General features: G+C 46.5%; 1 protein-coding gene across 1 annotated transcript; it reads right to left on the bottom strand.

Annotated features, from left to right (window-relative positions):
• Positions 1 to 343: 343 nt before the first annotated feature.
• On the bottom strand, positions 344 to 12,431 carry LOC149345931 (uncharacterized). Its single transcript, XM_089541228.1, has 4 exons — positions 12,236 to 12,431; positions 10,561 to 10,753; positions 5,046 to 5,257; positions 344 to 966 (listed from the first exon to the last, which is right to left on the bottom strand). The coding sequence occupies exons 1-4, from the start codon at positions 12,429 to 12,431 to the stop codon at positions 344 to 346; spliced, it is 1,224 nt and encodes a 407-aa protein (XP_089397354.1).
• Positions 12,432 to 13,456: the final 1,025 nt, after the last annotated feature.

Below are 13,456 nucleotides of genomic sequence, written 5' to 3'. Positions count from 1 at the left end.
GGATATTATATTCCTTCGTTAATACGTAACTTATACTTATTACGTGTTCAGGTCTTCAAATACAAGCCTTTCAAACGAAAGTTTAAACCTTTTAAAAGCAAACCTCTGCAGAATGTGTAGTTGTACGAGCTTGGGTTTATGCGAAAAGTATTTAGTAGTCGCTTGCGCTAAATTCATACTCAAATTTAAAATAAACAGCCCACTTTATGCCTAGTGGTTTCGCCCAATGAAATTATTTATGGTCGAAAAGCTTTTACATCTCAATCCCGCATTTATGCTTGGGGCAAAGTGGGATTCAACAGGCCATTTATTCACGAGAACACGTACGACGAAGTCTGGCAAATTACTTATTGGCGCGTGGGGGCTGACAATTGTTGCTTTCGACGGCTCGGCCTCCCTGTGCGGACAACCGCAGGAGAGACGCGGAAAGCATTGCCGAGGACCGGGTAGAAGCTACCGGGAATCTTGGAGCCTCCCGCGTGTCGGTGACCCCTCCCGAACTTTGGCCGCTTAAAACTCGGCCAGCGGCATAAGAACCCTCCGTAGATACCACCGGGCATCTTGTAAAATTCCGCATCTGGTCAGCCCTTCCCGAACCTTGGTCGCTTAAAACTCTGCCAGCGGCAGCACCACCCTCCGTAGAAACTATCGGGCATCTTGTAACCTCCCTCATCTCGGTGACTCCTGCCGAACCTTGGTCGCTTAATACTCGGCCGGCAGCGAGGGCACCATTTACAGAAGCAGGAACTATAGCAGGCCCAGGGAAGTCGGCACTGACGTTGGCATCTTCAAGTACTGCTGTGACAAAGGCTCCATCGTCTCGGTCTGTGAAGTCTACTGCGTCGAACGTTGACTGTGACGGGGACACGTTGTACGAGGGGGCGCCATCTAGACGGCGCCGCTTGAACTCGCCCTGCACCCACCGTTGGATCACCACGGCCGCCGCTGTCTCTCTACGTCGTCGATCTGCAGAGTTATGGGCAGAAGGAATAGGAAACAATTCTGCGCTCCGGAGAGTAGCTACTCAGAAGGTAATAAATGATCTTCATTTCATATATAATGTTTGCCGCAGTCGGTATTGCGGTAGTGTTCTGTAGGGTTGGCTGTCTATGTCCTCGCCTTTAAATTCTTCTCCCGTCTGCTACAGAATCTGCCATATTTGACAGCATAAGGGTTTTAAACTTTGCCTTTAATTAAGATACTGGCCCATTTGCGCCAAATGTATCATAATATGCTGTGGGTTTCACTAAAAGCAGTTCAAGTGCTCGAATTCCCTGGATGCACTGGAATCGGTGCTAGCCTGCTGTTCACGGATACTTCCGTCTTCAGAGAGGGTAACAGAGCAGCTGTTTAGACTGGCAGAACCATCTGCTGGGCGAAGAAGAAACGACGCAACTCGCCGGTGCCTGTGCTACGCCTCATAGATTAGAGAGGTATAACCACCTGTCGGCTCTGTCCAAAATTTGTCAGTTTAGCATCGCTAAGCACGAAGTATTGAGCGCAAGCAGAATCTCTTTTCATTTTTTTCTGGTGAACACCAACGCCACGTACAAGAAAGCGAGATTTAGGTGTCCACTGACCCACGGACCCTATTGCGCACCTTTCCTTTCTTCGAAATCAACGGCCTCGATAATGTTGTTACCGCCAACGGCAATGAACCCAATGAACGCCGGCGGCCCACTGGTTTTGTTTGGCTTTATTTTTGCTATCAATAAGGTGATAGAGAAATGCGCAGAATATAACCAACCCCTATACATAGCCTTCATTGATTACGAGAAAGCATTTGACTCAGTGTAAATCTCAGCTGTCATGCAGACATTGCCGAATAAGGGTGTAGAATGGTTTTATGAGAAAATGTTGGAAGATGTTCATAACAATTGCACAGCTACCATAGTTCTCCATAAAGCCAGCAATCAAATTCCAATAAGGAAAAGTGTCAGGCAGGGAGGCACGACCTCGCCTATGCTATTCACTGCCTGTTTACAGGTGGTATTCCGGGGCCTGAAATGGGAACAGTTGGGGATAACAGTTAATGAAGAATACCCAAGTGATCTGCGATTCGCTGATGACATTACCTTGCTAGGTCATTCAGGACATGAACTGCAAAGCATGATCAATGAATTAGGTAGGCAGAGCAGAACGGTGGGGCTAGAAATTAACATGCAGAAAACCAAAGTAATATTCAACAGTCTAGCAAGAGAGTAGCAGTTCGCAATTGGTGGCGCGGTGCTAGAAGTAGAAAGGGAATATGTATATTTATGGCAGATAGTGACAGCTGATCCAGATCATGCGAGGGAAATAACTACAACAATATGAATCGGATGAAGCGCATATGGAAGGTTCTCTCAGTCATGAATGGCAGTTTGCCAATATCCATCAAGAGAAAAGTCTACAACAGTTGTGTCTTACCGGTACTCACCTATGGGGCAGAAGCGTGGAGGCTAACAAAAAGGGTTCAGCTTAAGTTAACGACAACGCAGCTAGCTATGGAACAAAAATATGATAGGTGTAACATTAAGAGATCCGAAGCGGGCTGAGTGGGTGAAGGAACAAACGCGGGTTAATCATATCCTAGTCGAAATGAGGTAAGTGAAGGAACTGTTGCGTAAGGGGTGGTTATAGTTATAAATTAAGCATATTTTTGTCGTGCTGAAAGCTGTGATGTGACTTCGTCTAAAAGAAAGGAACGGCGCGAAGCAACACGGGCACACGTACAAACGACACACACACGAGCGCTGACTCACAATTGAAATTTCAGTCTGGTGGAAAGACGCTTAATCAGAAAAAATGAGAGGGTAAGTAATCGGGCTGCTGCAGTAGTAACCGGCAGTCAGTGTGGTCGCGTCACAAGATGACAAAAATAACAAAACGCAGAACAAAAGAAAGTTATAAGCGATAAAAAGATGATGCAAAGGACCGCGAAACGGTGAGCAGGTAGATAACAAAAATAAAAAAAAACAATAAAAGACTACCCAAAGAGACGGGATGTGCGTAAAAACCATGAAGGAGACAGATGAGATTCTACACGTGAAAACATAAAAGATATAAAAACGTGAAAAAGGTAAAAGCTTTAAAAACGTTCCCAAAAAGGGGGAGTCTAAAAGCAAGATAAAAGAAGTACCAACTAGGGACAAGTGAATTATGTTTTCATATCTCTCTCATGTTCTCTATTTAAGCGTCTTTCCAGCGGAATAAAATTTGAGTTGAGTCAGCGCTCGTTTCCGTGTCGTTTCTTCGTGCGGCCGTGTTTCTTCCTTTTAAATGCATTACCAACTGGCCCGGAACCTTCCTCTTCTGGACTTCGTCTAGCGAGGCTCATGGGCAGGTGATGGCTGCGAATTCGCCGGAAAGGCCATTCCAGTCGCTTGCTGCTTGGAGGGAAAATAAGAAGAATAGTAGTACTGGCACACTGACTTGAAACGTCATAAATTTATCGTTGCCGAGAAACGTGTTTGATGGTGGGCCGCAGACCTATGCTTGCTGTGTGAGCTTGGGATGATTAAATTTGATGAAAACACAAAGGCTAGAAATATGGCGACGTAGTGCAAGACTACGCTTTGGCCTGTGGCTTGATAGACGGTACTCTGAGAAAGAGCGACACCTGAATTGGCCCGCTCTGTTTTGCAGTTTTGCACTGCTTCTAAAACTCGAACTCTACACTCTAATTTCCACCACCATCTGTTGCTGTATCAAGAGCCGACATAACCCCGAAGGTGCTGAATGCGAATGCCATTTAGATGTGGTCATATGCGCGGCTCTGTTGAACGCCGCCTTTATCGTAGGTTCGTCGCCATCATCACCAGCCCACATACGGCCACTGCAAGGCAAAGCACAGTGTCCTCAAAAAACCATGTCATGCGCCGGCAGCGCGGCAGAGCTTTTATGAAGGAGCGTGACATAAAAGCTACATTCCTGCAAAGCAGATTCTACCGTGTCTGGCAACTTTGGAAGCAGACGATCCAAGCCAACCGGTAAGTTATCATCAATCGCTGAGCAGAATTTATTCGCAGTTTCCTAAGACTATAAGACATCACTGGCGGACGCTTATTTTCTGCTGCCGTTCCATATTGGCATCGCATATCGGTGCCAGTGAGATCAGCTGAGTCAACAACGGCTAACTTTTCCTGACATTGATTTGATAAGATTCGGGTTTCCAAACAACGCAGACCACTTTATTCCTGTTAATTTTCCTAAAGCTCGACAAATGAGGAAAATGCAAAGTGTATGTTCGAATATTTTAGTTCGTGGGAAACTGGTGTTACCTTGTAACGAATGATTGCTGGTTATCCAGTATGAACTTGAACTTACATAATAGTGGACCCTAAGTACTGGCCTCTACCCCTGTGACGTTGACTCAGCAACACTAAAAAGTTGTGCTTGTGCTCACAAGCAACAAATACATATTTGTTCAATGCAGTAAACACTGAAATGTCCATTTTTTACTCCTCTGGCTGGTTAGAGAAGTATTACAGCACTCGGCGGACGATACACTGTCTTCAACAAATGCTGCTTATTTCAGTTCTGTCTGACAATAGACGTGGGAATTACGTTAGCAGATGGAACAAAGAGTGTCTCTAAGTTCCGTAGTAATGGTTACTGTGCTCAGTTCTGCAGAGTTATTGCGATCGGTTGCGGCGCAGATATCAAGGGTGGCGGTACGGCGACTGTGAATGCGCGATCGCAGCGGGACGATGAACAGGCTTCATGGAATGCTGAAAATTGCGAGCGGCTAACCTGGCGCGGAGGATGAGCGGTGCTCATTGCAGCCGTGATTTCATTTTGTTCATTTCTGAAAAAAATAGAACATCTCTCGCTGAAAGAAGTCGGTTGACTTGAAACTGCAGGTGTGACAGGCAATTCTGCTTGTTTCAAGTCGTATCTCGTAACTTTAGCACAAAATATACATACGATTGCTTGTAGCATTGGTAGACACGAATACCGGCTTCTTCGTGATAAACTGCTTACAGTGCACCGAAATCTAAATCTCCATGCTTTAGTAGGTCTAGTTATGTGCTCTGTAATTTAAAAGGCGTACAGACAGTCACCTTCTTTTCGCAGCCCGCAGTCGTCATCGCAGCTTGGCGAGTGGTGTCGTCCACGGACGAGCCTCGAGATGCTCAAGGACGACCTCCGTTCGACTGTCCTCCCTGGCGGTGATCGGCTCCTCCGTGGAGTTGCACCTCGTGGCGCTCGTCTCCTCTGAGGAGTTTCAATCATACTGACAGCTTTCTTGCGCTTGGCACCTCCGTAGTACCACCTGAATGACAAGCGCGATTCGAGAAAAAATTGGTTTGTAGTAAAGGAAATGGTGTTGTATCTGTCTCACCTCTCTGTGGACACCTTAACCGCGCGCCGTAAGGGAATGAATAAAGGAGGGAGTGAAAGAAGAAAAGGAGAAATACGTACGGTATTTGAGGGCTCCGGGATAATTTCGACCACCTGAGGATCTTTAACGGGCACTGACATCGCACAGCTCACGGGCGCCTTTTGCGTTTCGCCTCCATCGAAACGCGGCCGCCTCAGCCGGGTTCGAATCCGTGTACTCCGGCTCGGTAGACGACGGCAGGGGAAAACTAGGGTGTATCTGTTGTTTCAGCCAGCGTTTTCGCTTGGGCGCGGACGCGGTTGCTGCGACGCGCGTCTCTTCTTTCACTCTTTCCTCTGATCTCATTAATTCCTGTCTGTACGTGGCAGCGCTGGTGGCTCGGCTCGAGCCAGTCGGCAGGCCGGTGTACTTTCTTTTATGCGTAGCATATTGCAATCACTCAGTTCAGCCCTTGGGCGCGGCCGGGAGCCACCAAACCACGTGACGTGACGTCACGACAGCCGGAGGAAAAACCGTAGGTAAAGATGATAGCGATTCTTGGTGAGAATTGCAAGCACAGTAAACAGGGGGGAAAAAAGAAAAAAAAAGAAAAAACAAGAAAGAAAACGAAAAAGGGGGAAAAAAACAAGAAAAAAAACGTACAGCTGAGCATGGTGGCGGTAGCCACCGCCCCGTTTCAAAGGGGGTGCTCCTATCCATCCATCCATCCATCCATCCATACGTCACGGAGGAAAAGCTGCTGAGAAAATCGAGTGCCGCCAAGCAATACCTCGCGCAAAAAGACCGCGCAATATGCAACGCATTCTCGGCTTAACCAAGCTAAGCCTGGGCATCTTTTTTCATCCTTCTCTCAGTCGCAATAACAACAACGAACGCCTTAACCACTGAGACAGCCATTCAATAAGGAACTGTAGCTGTAGTAGCGACGGAGAGGTGTCCTAGTTGGAATCACGCTTACTGAGCGCGGTAGCTTTTGAAAAAGTCTAAAAGCTCGACATCGCCTTCCTGCCGAAAGGAAAAAAGGTCGGAAACCTTTACCCAGTTTTTTCGATTTGCTGTGAAGTGAATGAAATCGACGAAAGGTACCCAGTGCCACACCACGTTTTTATTGTTAATCGATTTACACAAAGATGATAGCTAGGTTTCAACGTGAACGCCATTGACAGAAGTCCGTTTCGCCCAACACTGTCTACGTTTAAACCACACAATCGGCTTAGAGCGAGCCAGCTTGCTGGGCGTGCAGCACAGCATCCCAAATCGCGGCCCGTCCATGACTGAAAAGTAAAAATGAATAGGCTCCCTAGATATCCGCCTACGCGAATTTCCTACGTCACGCGACCTCGGGGAAGAAGCGTGGTCAGCTCTCTACCGTGTTCTATTTAGTCCCCCCTCCCCCCTGAAGAAGAGAGGGAGTCGTTCCCAGAAAGTGGGTTTCCTTCTGAAGCTTTGTTTGTTGCGAGAGGCCCCTTTAATAGCCTCGCTGTTAAAAAAAAAACAATAATTTTCAACTGTGAAACTGCTATCTGAGTGAGAGGGCGTTGCGGTAGAAGAAAGCAAAGAGGCGGGATACACCGCAGAGTTGCTTATCGGGACCAGACACTTTGACGACAATGACACATACTCATAAATTCGGGACAAACGCATTTTTCAACGAGAGGCAGTTTAGGAGGGCAATTTCTCGCACACAGAAAAACTGCGCAATTCGAAATGGAAGAAATAGCGTATAATAAATAAGCAAACTATATTAGAAAAGGCCCGGTAGAAAACAAGAAAGTTTTAATAGCAAATGTACACAATGTTAAGTGGCAAAATCGGCTAGTTCAAATAGAGTCGAATGATAACCGTCGCACACCGGCCTTCCCTAAACTTTTCTAAGGTGATAAAATATTTTGGTGCATGTAACTGGCGGAGATGGCAATGCTCTTTATCTCCATTCGTAAGTCTGATGTTCACCTCGAGAAGATAAGAGTGGGATAACGCGAGCAGCGTGATTTCTGGGAACCTAGCTGCATATGAAGTTCTATCTCCACACTCCGACTAAACCAACAACCTTTAGGATAAAAACATCTGCTGTCCCGCGCTTGAGAACTGCAGAATGAAAAACATTTTAGACCAGATTTGGAAGACCGCAATAAGGAAGTTTTTCAAGGCAGGACCTACTCTCTTCAGGCACTCTGTGTTGTCCAAGCTGTAATGTAATCAGAAAATGGAGCTAAAATTTATACTTGAAGTCGAATTCAGTTACCTGTGCATCATATTCAGAAGCAAGAATGCCGCTTTTGACTTCAAATGAAAACTCTAGACTTCCCACGATTCTGTTTTGCACACATGCCCTAGTTCTTAGTATGGGCTGCAACGAACAAATTTCAACAAAGTCATCGTTCGCGTCTCATAATTACTGGGCGCACCGAAGAAACGCTACGCCTTATATGGCCATTTCCCAGTGCATGGAGACGTTCCTATTCAATTATCATTTATTGGACCATTTGCCTGAGTAACGGTTCATATTTAGCGTGGTAGGACCCTTTAGCATTGATTCGTTCGAACCACGAAAGAAATCTTCACATTAGCTTTACAGGCGAGTTGGTTATGCACTTTTAGGGGAAACAGCGCGAAAGACGTGAGCTAAATGGAGAGAAAACACTGAATGAGAGGTAGCTCAACTGAAGTTCATTCTTCGGAAGCATGACCAATATAAGGGAAGCGCGGGCAAACAAGCAAGCAAACGCACGTCTTGCTGCGTGGAGTCAATATACACAACTCGATTTATCTCGATCGATCGCACCCAGGCGGAGCCGACTCTACTTTGTTCCAGACTGTTCTAGTAACTTTCCAAGCTTTATCTCGAAAGTTCGCTATCAGCTTTAATTTAAGCACGGCCGAGAGCGGCGTGCATTCTGTTCGACGATAGCCGAGCACGCTTGTTGCTTTCGCCGCCGCCGAGTCATTCAGTCAACTGTGGCGCATGTAAGACAAATAAACAGCTTCCTTTTAGGGGCACTTTTCGCTCTCTTCCTCGGTGCCTTGAGTGCCGTTGCCACTACGTTACAATATATCTGAATGGTGAAACGGCGAAAAGCAATATTTTCACTCCTGGTAACGGTCAGAGAGTTTAGTGGACCGTGTTAAGTTAAAGAAATTTTACGCCCTTCCACTTATATGTTATAATACACCGCCCCCTCAGGCCAATGTATACCTGAGAGCAAGGAAGAGGAAATTTGTAAACAGCACCCTCAACTTACTTAAACCACCGTCGTTCCATGCAGCGCTCTATATACAAGATCAAGGGACCCGTGGGGGAACCGAAGCGTTGTGTTCCCTTTTTCCTTCGAGAATTTGGTGATTGTGCGTTTACTACTTCCGCAATGTTCTCTCCTCCCTAGACGGTATTCATTCAAACCCTTGACGACACTATAACACCCTCAGAGCATGGCACAAACTTTGTTTCGTGACATTCTATTTGTTTTTCAGCTTTTTTTTTTGTACAATCGCGCAGATCTTCTGGAGTTTCTTTGATGCTCACAAGATGACACCTTCACCATACTTGAGGGCATTTTAAGGCCCTACGATAGGCGGTGGATGTATGGAAGGAGAGTAACCTTTTTTTTTGCTTTATCTTGGCATCGAAGCCGAGGTCTTAAACTTCTTTACTGTTTTATTGCAACCCAATATGAGAACATCATCCGGGTACCGAGTGTACCCGAGTCGCTGAGATGAAACAACAAATTCGGTTTTCGCTCCTTTCGAATAGTCCGGTTTTTAGTTCAACAACGGATTGTCCACCATTGGTAGAAATTTCCAACACATATGTCCTTCCTCCAATTTCATGTACAAATCTAAATTTGCGGCTAGTTATCAACCGTAACCTCAGTGGTAAACTGCAGACCAAATGCCTCTACGCTCCATGTATAACGATTGTCACGAGTTTCTGCGTCTAGAGCGCAGACACTTGCCCTAACTCATACGGAATTAGACACCCCAGGCACCGTCTCTTGGCGGCAGATACATACCAACATCTTTCCAAACCTCCATGCACCACATTTCACACTACCATGATTAAAAGCGGACACATGTTCTTGGTGCCAGCCGGGCACTACACTCTCCAACATTTTGTGCTGATATGGGGCCAAACGAAACAATATACAGACGCAAAAGACGTCTTTTGAGCGATGGGACTCTGCTCACCAGCGAGAACCTGGACGACCAAAGGGATCTCATCAAGCAGGTCCGCAGGGCAGTTCAAGCGAGACGAGCGCTGCAATAAGGTCCCCACCCATAAACTCAAGCAACACCTTCTTGTTCAATCAAGTTTTTCCTCCTCATCTTTTTTTTCAAAAACTGGTCACCTATACCTTTTAGAACAATGCTTCAGATTCTGGCACTACGCTCTCCAACATTTTGTGCTGATATGGGGACAAACGAAACAATATACAGATGCAAAAGACGCCTTTTGAGCGATGGGACTATGCTCACCAGCGATAACCTGGACGACCAAAGGGATCTCATCAAGCAGGTCCGCAGGGCAGTTCAAGCGAGTCGAGCCATGGAATAAGGTCCTCACCCATAAACTCAAGCAACTCCTTCTTGTTCAATCAAGTTTGTCCTCCTCCTCTTTTTTTTTCAAAAACTGGTCACCTATACGTTTTAGAACAATGCTTCAGATTTTACACAAAGACGTCACGGAAGATCAATGCAATTCACGCGGCAGAGTATGCGTTAGCTTTAGTGTTCCATCTGATAGTGGCGCATGGAGTGATGCACTGCCTCACGCCTTGCGCCACCGTCTGAGGGAACACTAAAGCATCAGTCACTGTTTCACAAGGCGTAACCCTCTCCGCTCACCAGATCCAACCCAGCAATCACAATGTGCCACACCGTACCTCCTCGTCATTCTCCTAACCCTAGACTCTGATTGGCGGCCGCGGTTTGCCTCGCCACCCCATCGCCTGCCAGCGCCTGCCAGCGCCTCGCCCTCTTTCCACTTTTTCCCTGCTTATCTTTCCCCCTTCCCTCTCGCCCTTCCCACCTTTCCACCTTGCCACATCTCTTATGAGGGACTGGCCATATCTCTACTCTCTTTCTCCCTGCTTATCTTTCTCCTTCCCTCTTGCCCTTTCAGCCGCTCTAATTTGCCTCATCTCCTCTGAGGCTTCAGACGCCGCCGCCAACACCGATACTCTTTTCCGCTACGGAGGGTTCTTATGCCAACGCATGAAAGATGGAGGATATCTTACTTGACCAAAACAATGCTCAGCAGGAACGGCGTAAGTAGCACAAGCCACGTCCCAGTGTAGCCAAGGTTCCAGAAGCGAGCGATTTGCTGCAGCGCTGTACGGTCGGTTTGGTGAAAATGGAGGGCCTTTAAAATATCCACAGCTGCTCCCCAGACGCACACGCACAGGCTCTTCGCTTGCGACCATGTGCGTCCTGAGAAGAAAAGAAGAATTTTTGTTAGTCGTGCACAGTCATAGTCTATAGAGCAGCTCATCTCAAAATCCGCTAACAAAGGTTTTCCAATAAAATAATGCGTATGCTGTTCTTGTTCGCAGTAAATGTCTCTAGTGGGCATCGGAGAGCGTGTGGTACTTTAGTGGTTCGAATGTTTCGGTAGTAGCTGCCCCAATTTTAGTGTAACCTGGAAATACCAGTTGAAATGCAGGCTTCATGTAAAAGCTGCATAATCGCTCTACTTAAACATACTTCTTTATAAAACGTAGTACTTCCAGTTCAATGCATACTGGAAAATTTTTGACAGAACTACTCCTGCTACACTACACAGGTATGCGGTTTCTAAGGTCGCAGAAATAAATATTAGGGCAAGTATGGTAACGTAGTAACCACACGTCGTTTTGATATACTATTGCTTTTGGCATTGTTTCAGGAACGTATCAAGGCACAGTTTTCATTATTTCATAATTCCATACCCCGGACGCGTTTTTTCCAGGGTGCTCGGCTATCCCTGGTATCCCTGGTGCCCGGCTATCCCTGGCGCTTGCAGAGTAAGAAATATCTGCAAGCGCCAGATAATACTGACTCGAGAAAGACGCTGAGACTCGCAGGTACACTAAGTTATCAGAAACCATAATCAAGATCCCTCTATATGGCGCCTGCCTGTTCTTAGCATCTAATTTACGCCTCATGGACGAGATCTAAGCTTCCTAGATGTAAGCCTCGATTTTATAGCGGCCTAACCAGTCGCCTAAGCGATAGATTGGACAGATGGCGTCATAGCACATTTGATAGAGCCCCTCATGCGACATGCGGAGGTCGTGGGTTCGGATTCCATAGGTGGCATGCGGTTGTTTTTTCTATCTACTTTCTAATCACCTATCTTTGAGGTAAAAAATGGTTACATTACTAATTTTCATTTCGTCAACACTACGAATAAAAATAAATTAAAAAGATACACTCTCCTATGCTATCACCGGTTTCACTGACTGCTGGCTTTCTTCCTATGTAAGCAGGGACTAGGAAGTTGTCATTCATAAATTAAGTCAGACAAAAGCGCCCCGACGAACAATTAGCGCCCCATCCTCGTGGGTGTATCTCGGTATTCCTACTCCTTCAGACGGGCAGCAGATTACGAGAATAAAATGAATGGCGAGGTAACATGCAGTAAATCTTCCTACATGTCCGCTTCCTGCGTATCTTAAAGGTGCTGCAGGCACCAGCTTCTGTGCTAAATACACAAGAAGAGCCATATTACGGACACGATGGCAACGCTGTAATGCTATCCACAGACAGAAATCAACAAGACGTCGAACTATAATAAGAACAGAGCACACTTACCGGCCAGTGTATTGCCGTGGCTTGCATTGGCTGAGTCATGACTATGCGCGTTTGTTTTCAACTTCAGGGATTTAGTGCAGGTCTCTAGAGAAGTCCTCCCGTGGCCAAAGAATGTCGCACCTTTGTCCGTTGAACTAGAATTGGAGCTGGATGCGTTGAACATCTGAATCGATGAGCTGGCGCCTGATGTGTTTGAAATGTTGCGCACTCCCAAAGACAAGAGAATTTGGGGCAGCGTGCCTGGCCTCGCCTTGTCCACCGCGTACCATCCAGCATAAAGAAGGCATATGGCGACTGCAATGCGGGTCCAAGCCATGCTGCTGTGAACTGAGACTGCTAGGCCTGTATTACTTCTTCTTCATCATCCTCTTAAAGTATGGCACATAACCACATGAGGGGCATAGGGCAAGGTGTGGTGGCATAAACAAGGAAATTTCCATAAGCGATTACAACACAATATAGGAGCCAAGAGGGAATTTTGAAAAACGTATTGATGAAAAACTACACAAGAACATTTTGATAAAAGAAAAACAAACGCCCTTCTTCTCGTCTAGAGTGACGACAGGTAGTGTTTCCTCCTCACAGAGGGCGATATGTGGTACTGGTGATGATGATAACATTGGCGACCTCCACACACATCACAAAACGTCAAGAACATACCAGAGTAGTCGCTCTTTTTGGAGACTTACGCTTCTGTGGCTTTTCGTTCTTTAGTCTGGACGGCGATATTATTATCTGTGTACTTTGCACGGGTAGGTTTTAAGCAGACGGAACGTTAGATTTTTTTTATTTACTAACTGGTGCCTTTAAGAGCACCCTGCAGGCCATGGTAGGAAAAATGAGGGGCTAATTATTGCATGCATATTGCCGCGAATCTTTGTAGTGTTTACAGCGTGCCATCGTGGTCCGGCCGCAGAAAACGACGAGAGTCCCAGCGCGCCTGCCAAGCACGAGCAGACTGAATTTCGTGGCTGCTTAACTGCATGCCGGAGGAACGCTGTCGCGTTCCCGCCTGGCTGAACGCGTCCAGCCAAATATATTTGTGGAGACCCGACATTCAATATTTCTTCACAGCTGCCGACACGCCGCTTTATTTCTTTAAAGGTTTGCGATGAAAGACGTGACCAGATTTATCTCGATTGATTTCATTCATGCGGAGCCGATTCTACGATGTTGCAGAATGTTGTGGTAACGTTGCACGCTTTATCTCGAAAGTTTGCTATCAGCTTTAAATATAGCACGGCCGAGAGCGGTGCGCATATCGTTCGACGACCGCCGAGCACGCTTGTAGCTACGCCGCCACCGAGTCATCCCGTTCTTTGGGGGCGCAAATCGGCCGAA

Source organism: Amblyomma mixtum, chromosome 4, assembly GCF_055824585.1.
Source record: "Amblyomma mixtum isolate Tamu chromosome 4, ASM5582458v1, whole genome shotgun sequence".
Lineage (NCBI taxonomy): Eukaryota > Metazoa > Arthropoda > Arachnida > Ixodida > Ixodidae > Amblyomma > Amblyomma mixtum.
The sequence above is the reverse complement of the archived record's forward strand: the minus strand, read 5'-3'. Positions and strand labels throughout refer to the sequence as shown.

Coding starts and splice junctions, on each gene's coding strand:
- LOC149345931 (XM_089541228.1), bottom strand. CDS start 12,431: ATGGCTTGGACCCGCATTGCAGTCGCCATATGCCTTCTTTATGCTGGA. Junction 10,754..12,235: donor TTCTAGTTCAACGGACAAAG/GTGCGACATTCT, acceptor TTTTCTTCTCAG/GACGCACATGGTCGCAAGCG. Junction 5,258..10,560: donor CTGAGCATTGTTTTGGTCAA/GTAAGATATCCT, acceptor CTTGTCATTCAG/GTGGTACTACGGAGGTGCCA.